At 39.0% G+C, this 7,953-nt stretch overlaps 1 protein-coding gene across 1 annotated transcript in view; it reads left to right on the plus strand.

Moving 5' to 3' along the window:
* The window catches only part of LOC122913544 (E3 ubiquitin-protein ligase TRIM22-like), a 30,552-nt gene extending 23,179 nt beyond the window's left edge, over nucleotides 1–7,373 (plus strand). The window contains 5 exon segments of the mRNA XM_044260234.1: nucleotides 609–839; nucleotides 3,491–3,513; nucleotides 4,926–5,026; nucleotides 5,316–5,342; nucleotides 5,593–7,373. Of these exon segments, the coding sequence (XP_044116169.1) occupies nucleotides 609–839; nucleotides 3,491–3,513; nucleotides 4,926–5,026; nucleotides 5,316–5,342; nucleotides 5,593–6,215 (1,005 nt within the window). The 3' untranslated portion in view covers nucleotides 6,216–7,373.
* Nucleotides 7,374–7,953: the final 580 nt, after the last annotated feature.

The following is a 7,953-nucleotide window of genomic DNA, read 5'->3' on the forward strand; positions in this document are numbered from 1 at the left end:
GACAGAAAACTGGCAGCACCTCAGTCCATTCACAAGGAGGCCCCTTCCTCTTTGTTACCTCAGATTAATGAGTTTGGGGGCTTCTCAACTGGTCCTCATTTCGCTCCTTTCCTGTTGAGGGTTGGGTACGAGAGGATACATATCACAAGTGGAACCAAATATTTGGAGGTGAAGACATGGAGGAAAGCCATGTAAAAATGACTCATGAATCCCATGTCCAGTATCCATCATCATGTCTGAGGCACAAATACTTCCAGAAAACACACCAAGGAAAGTCCTGTGTTCCCTATTTAGGAGCTGTGGGTGGAAAGGGTTCCTAGGCAGTGTGGCATGGTTACCCACGACTGGTGTCTGCAATCCTAGCCTCATCCAGGTGTCGCTTTGTGTCTCGGGGTGGGCCTCGTTAAAGCAGACTTTAATATATTCCTTTTGGAGAAACTCAGGAGAAAAGAGTGGGGAAATGGTTTTCTCAGTAGTTGTTCTCTGACTGTTCCCTTCTCTTTGAGAAGTCCCTGAAGAAAATAGTTCTTGTCTTGGCATCCAGGCCCAGATAATGTAAGCTCTTGTCCAGACAGACTGACTGCCTCTTTTTCTTCTCATCCCCAAAGAATCATATGCAGACTGAGAGACAAAGGATTCTGAAAGGGTTTAATGACATGAGAGCAACCCTGGACAGCGAGGAGAAGAGGGTGCTACAAAAGCTGGAGGAAGATGAAGTGAATGTGCTGGATAACTTGGTAGTGGCCAGAGACCAGCTGGCCCGGCAGAAGCAGTGCTTAAGGGAGCTCATCTCAGATATTGAACATCAGATATGGGGGTCATCAGTAGACACAGTGCAGGTAAGACTTGGGTTGGAGCTCCACATGATGAGATTCAGGGTAAACAGAGAGAGAATATTTTCTTCTCTGCTGGGTCCCCAAACTTGCTTCCTCATGGTGACATTCAAGGCTCTTGGGCCCCTCAGTACATATTCTGTGTCATTTCAAGGGTCATAGGGATAATTCAAATTATGAATGGCAAAGGAAATTGCCATTGTTTGTAATTTATGAAAGGCAGTGCAAAAAATTTGGAGAGAAATTCTTTATAAGCTCCCATTATCTGTCTTCTTGCATTTGTAAGGCATCTCTTCACTAAGTTTAATCAAATACCACAAATCTTTATGTTTGATTTTCTTGTTGTTGTTGAGTCCAGACTGTGCAAAACCTGTGGTTTTGATTTGCATTTCCAAGTGTAGACCAGTAACATTGAACATCTTTCCATGTGGTTTATTGGAGATTTGTATATCTTCTTTGGAGAAATATCTATTCAAATTCTTTCCCCATTTTTCCAATTGGGTTGTTTGCTTTTTATTGTTGAGTTGTAGAAGTTTGTTGTATGTTTTCTATACTAATACCTTATCAGATATATGATTTGCAAATATCTTATCCCTTTTTGTACACTGTCTCTTCACTGTCTTCCTGGTGTCCTTTGATGCACAGAAATTTTTAACTTTGGTCAGGTCCAACTTAGTTATTTTTTTTTTTTTATTCCCTGTCCTTTTCTTCCTGTCATATCCAAGAAATCATTACAGATCCAATATTGTGAAGATTTTTCTTTTTCTTTTCTTCAAACAGTGTTATACTTTCAGATCTTAAGTTTAGATCTTTAATTGCTCTTACATCATAATTTATATGTGATATTAGTCATCCATGTTTAATATTATTGTAACTGTTGTATTATATTCAGCCTTTTTAGGGAGAAATAATTTGGTAAAAAGGGTGAGGAGATGACAGTGAAGGAATGGGTTATATGGGACATCTGTCCAATCTTAATTCAATTAATTCATTTTTTTTCTTGGTAACAACCTCTTGATTGACCCATTAAGGAACCATCTTCATCCTCAGTCCATGGAGTTGGTTAGGGTTTATAAAATCGGTAGCATCAGGCATGTATGTGTCTCTCAATTCTAGGTAAATCAGAATATGAGATTCCCATATGCTTACCAATGATGCAGTAGTTATTTTAAGACAGGGACCTGACCCAATTTAGGTCAATGATTTTTATGCCTTAGAATTTTACTATCATGACTAGAAAGAGAAGTTCTCTTTTTCAGCAAGTAATATATCAGATATTATCATTTAAAGCACGAGATTCAAGTTGATTCCATACAGTCTAAAAAGAAAGCCAATATTGCAGGTGGAAAACAGAATTTGAGAAGAAAAGATTCTGATGACAAGATTTTCATTTAAAAACCTAGCTATGACTAAAGTTACACCTGCTCCAGAATTTATTCTTCTTTTCTTTTTTTCTATTTTATTTTATTTCTTTTTAGTGTTGCAGCATTCATTGTTTATGCATCATACCCAGTGCTCCATGCAATATGATTCTTCTTTCTTTTAAATTTAAACCAGTTTTAGTCATATACAATAACAAAAAAAAAGCCTAATACAGAGAATAAAACTTTATCTGAGGACCTAGAGCCAACTGATGGTCAAGAATTTGTTGGTATAAATGGGTTAGGCTGGAGAGAGGGAAACCAAATATATTGGTACATTTCTGTTCAACAAATTAGGCAAATAACGGCTATGCTGGGAATAAAAAGATGGCTAAAAGATTTTGAGGATATAAGCTGGCCTGGCTTAATACAATATTAGAATTCAGAGTAGAATATTATAGTTTCTAAAGCAGTGACTGAGTAGACATTGGTATCATTTTGGACAGTGGGATGTAAATAGTTGGGAAATAGAACCCTACATTTTAGACTTCCTAGGGTTCTGGTTCCTCTGGCTTATTTCATGCTTAAAAACTGGAGAGAGTAACTGTAGGCAGTATAGAGGACATATATAGAATGAGTAGAGGGAAGCCAGAAAAACATTTGTTTGAAGTTCTTTATTACTTGTACCTGCAGTGAAAGAAAATATACTTTTGGAGAACTATTATTATTAATTTATCATCTTTGACTCTCCAGAGCCTGGAATGATGTCTGGCTAATATGGGTTTCATCTTTATTTCTCTCTAGAATACATAAAAGCATGATGAATTAATGAGATCTCCTCATGAATGTATATTTTGTAATGTCAAAGTCTCTTATCTACTTGTTAAATGTATCGCACCTCCAAGTACTCGAAATCATCTTTCTAACATCCTTACATGAGCCCTTGGGATGGTTGATCTCAGTCTTATCTCTATATTTTGTTCTTCATACTCTGATAATCTATTTATTCACCTCATACCAAGGAGATTTAGGGGTGTAAGGTGGAGAAAACTTTTTAATTTAGGAGATCTTATAACTCTTGGAGGGTTGCCAGACAAAATACAGGATGCATAATTAAATTTTAATTTCAGATAAATAATAAGTTTTTTTCTTGTAGTAGAAGGGTATTCTGGTATCCTAAATATTGCAAGAGGTGTACTTAAACTAAAGTATCTTAAATTAAATTTTAATTAGCCATTTTTATTTTCTAAATATGGCAATCCTATACATGACTCATGTTTTCTCTCTTCTCCCCAGGATATGATTAATGTCATGAAAAGGTATGTGTAGGAGACCAGGTATGGTCCTTTTTTTTGTTTGTTTGTTTTTAAGATTTTATTTATTTATTTGTCAGAGAGAGAGAGCGAGTGAGAGCGAGCACAGGCAGACAGAGTGGAAGGCAGAGTCAGAGGGAGAAGCAGGCTCCCTGCGGAGCAAGGAGCCCGATATGGGACTTGATCCCAGGACGCTGGGATCATGACCTGAGCCGAAGGCAGCTGCTTAACCAACTGAGCCACCCAGGTGTCCCATGGTCCTTTTTTTATGTGAAGACAGAATTATAGCCATGAGAGTTATCTTGGGATCAATCATAATAATAAAAAAAAAAGTCACCGAGCTGGGGAATTTGGGAATTATATCATTACAAATTTTTGATCACGGATGAAGATTTTCAGTGGAATTGGGGTGGTAGGAGGTCACAGAGCTGGGGCCAACGAGATCATGATTTCACTCATTCTGGTCAAACCTGTCTCTGCTGCAGTTTGTTTCCATATATCATGGGTGCCTATCTTATTTCAGAGCAGACCCTATCCTCCCTCTGCCAAGCCCCCAAATTTTCCACAAGGACAGCTCCTCTGCATTTATTTTCTTCCTGATATTAGAAGAAACAAGGTCTTTCTAGTGGTTTTATTTGTACTTCCAAAAAAAAGTCTCTAGTATTGGGGAACAGTGGCTTCATTCTAATGCCAAAAATTAATCTCTTCTTGCTTACATACATTAGCATCTTGTAGAAAATACGTTTTTTTGTCTAATGTTGCCTACCCACTTGGCGACATCAAGGTCTTCCTAAACACATGAAATTCAGACCACTATTCATTTGGTTGTCATATATTCTTCTTTTCCAGATGTTTGTAATGTTTCCCCTTAAATATTATTTATTATCTGGACATCAGTACTGGGATAAAAGGCTTTGGAGACTCTTCACACTTTTAATACAGGAGCTCCATACTTGATAACCTAAATCCTTCCGTAGCCAAGCTCTGGAGCTTCTTACTGATCACATGTCTGGGAACTCACATCTCTGGACTGTCCCTGGTAGAACCACTACATGGCAATGACTTCTTCATATATCAAATAATTTTTTTTTAGAAGTACCAATACCTCTTAAAGGCACCATTATTTCATCTAGCTTTACTATGAAAAGACAGAGTATGTGGTTAATTTTTCCATTTTAGGAGGAAGAACACGAGTTTCTTTGAGGTGAAGACCCTCTGAAGATCACACAGAGGGTAAATGGAAAGGTAGACATGAGCATATTCCCTCTGGTTGCAGCATCAGAGATGTCCCCAAACCCCCTTCCTCGGATCTCCAGTGGAGGAGATTCAAGTGCATTAGTGGAGCAAAAAGTAAGGGAAACGATCTTGCTGAGACTTAAGGTCAGAAGTATGGGGTGATCAATTTTTGTCTTCTCTAGGAGTGAGAGGTGGACCTTGAAGAAGCCAAATATTGTTCCCAAGAAACTGAAGAGTACATTCCGAATTCCAGATCTGAGTGGGATGCTGCAAGTGTTTAAAGGTAAGGGGAATCAGAGGGAGGTTGTAGGTGTGGAATTCTTGTAGTATCAAGCAAAATAAGGAACAATAAGGGGGAGGATGTTTTTAGATGAAAGAAGATGGAGGCCTGAGAAGGAGAGCTAGATCTCTTATGCTGAAAGACCTAAGGGGGAATGGGCAAGGTGTCTGGTTCATTCACCAGTTCATAGCCTCACAGAGCTCCCCTCCCTACCCTCATCCTAGTGAGAAGATAGGTATCAGTGTTTACTCCTTTGTTTCTAAGAACATCATTGAAACTTTTGTCATTTCAGAGCTGACAGAGGTCCAACGCTACTGGGGTAAGAAGGAGTTACAGGTTCTTCAAATCACCATATTATGATCCCTTTTTAGACATTGTGGGTACTATGAGGTCCTGTGGTCTTAGCCTCATGTATTCCTCCCCAAACATACGACAGTTTGTAAGTGTTTTACTCATCTCTGACCCACCACATAAGTTCCCCCCAGTCCATTCCTTACATCCTACCTCACAATGTCACAAGACACACCTACTCCATATCCATCACCTGACCCTCTCATTTTTTCTTACAGTGGACGTGTTGCTGAAGCCAGTCAATGCTATTTCGAATATTGCCATTTCTGCCGATAAAAGACAAATGACAACTGTGCACAACTTCTCTCTTAAAAATGTATTTCTATGTGATTTCTCTGCTTTTGATGTCTTGGGCTACCAACATTTTTCCTCAGGGAAGTATTACTGGGAAGTAGATGTGTCTGAAAAGATTGCCTGGATCCTTGGGGTGTACTGTAAAGCAAGAAACCTCAAGAGAAAAGAGAGCTCTGGGTTTGTTTTTGATCCAAATGTAAATCGTCCAGATGTTTACTCCAGATACAAACCTCAGTTTGGCTACTGGGTTATTGGTTTACAGAATGAATCTGAGTATAAGGTCTTTGAGGAGTCTTCCACCTCTGATCCCAGGATCTTGACTCTTTTCATACCTGTTCCTCCGAGTCGTATTGGGGTTTTCCTTGACTATGAAGCACGTATTGTCTCATTTTTCAATGTCACAAACCATGGGTCACTCATCTACAGGTTTTCTAATTGTCAGTTTTCTCATACTGCTTATCCATATTTCAATCCTTGGAATTGTCAACGCCCCATCACCTTGTGCCCACCAAGTTCCTTTCTCAGTCCCTCACCCACTTCTGTGTAGCACCTCTTGTCCTGAGGTTCAGCTACAGCTGAGCTCATCTGCACGATTCTGAACATGTCTTCCTTCTTTTCTCCATCTTTCATTTTAGAATGTTTTTGAGATAGTCTTCTAGGACTGCTGTCACAAAATACCACAGAATGGGAGGCTCAAACAACAGAAATTTCTTGTCTCACAGTTCTGGAGGCTGGAAGTCTAAGACCAAGGTGTCAGCAGAGTTGGTTTCTTCTGAGGGCTGTGAGGGGAGAGTATATGCCTCGCCTTTTAGACGCCTATCTTCTCATCTTCCCAATGTATATTTTTATGTTCCCAAATCTCTCTTTTTCTAAGGACACCAGTCAGATTAGAAAAGGACCCACCCTAATTACATCATTTTAATTTAGTCACCCCTGTAAAGAACCTATTTCCAAAAAGTCACATTCTCAAGTATTGGGGTTAGGATTGTAACACAGGAATTTGGGTGGAACACAAGTCAACTTAACAGTCTTTTATACATCCCTACCATGCAGTGAAAGCTTGAGGTTTTCTTTCCTAATATTTTGTCTTCATTAGGGGAGAATGCTTTATTTTTCCTTATTAGTTTTTGCTTAGTATTATGAGAGAATGTTTATTTGCAAAGGGAACACATCTAATCCCTTTTATAGAAAGAGCAGTATTGCTGTACCTCCTCGGACATCTCCTTTCCACATTCCCTCTGTTGTTTAAGGGAATTAACAAAGGAAAAATTATAAATTCTATCCAAGTGCATAGGACATAGAACAGTGCATAGGAATCTGTCACTAGGTAATGAATCCTTCAGAGTGTGTTGCTTTACCAATAACACCCCTTTATGTATCACAGAGTTAAAGCAGAAGTGCATAAGTAAAATATATACTAAGAGTAGATTTTTGGTACTCAGAGTTTCTAAGCTCAAATCTTGTCTCTTTACTTATAAGCTGTGTAAATTTGAACAGTCACTTAGCACCTCTTGGTCTCATTTTCCTAAAAAAAAATTGATGTTAAAGATTGTACCTATTTTGTAGAGTCACATTGAGAAATCAAATTTTATTAGAGGTGAAGCACTTACCTAAGAGTCTTATATGTAAGAATAAATATCTGTTACTGCCGGAAAAATACGAGCTGTATCGATGAGAATTTTTTTTTGTTTGTTTGTTTGGGTTTGGTCTTGCTTTAATAAATGATAATTGACTCTATTGAAGTCTCATTTCTTAGATCCCCAAATCCCATGCAGACAGTATGAGTTTTCATGATGTGTCCTATAGAGAGGGTCAGGACTAGGCTCATCTGTGCTTATGAGGACAGCCTTCTGGTGCTCAGTGTTTTTCCTCGTGGTGCAACACATGAATATGCCACTGCATTTACCTCCCTCTGCACCTTTCGCCTGCTTCTCTGCCTTCTCTCACTTCTCCTTCTTCTCCCCCTTTCCCTTCTCCTCCTTCTCCTTCTCCCTTCTCACCCCCTTTCTCCTTTCCCCTTTCCCCATTACCTCCTTCTCCCCCTACTCCTTCTCCCCCTTCTCCTTCTCCATCTTCTCCGCCTTCTCCTTCATTAGAGAATATGAGTGAATGATAGAACTACCTAGGAGAGTGAAAACACAGATTGTTCTTTGAGAAGCACGTTTTATAAATTAGGACAGGCTAGGCCACTATACAAAATTTGAATCAAGATTTGCAGGACATGACAGAAAGATGAGAATCTTGGCCATGCTGGATGAAAATGAGTATGTCTGGCATGGGAGCAA

This window comes from Neovison vison, chromosome 7, assembly GCF_020171115.1.
Source record: "Neovison vison isolate M4711 chromosome 7, ASM_NN_V1, whole genome shotgun sequence".
Classification (NCBI taxonomy): Eukaryota; Metazoa; Chordata; class Mammalia; order Carnivora; family Mustelidae; genus Neogale; species Neogale vison.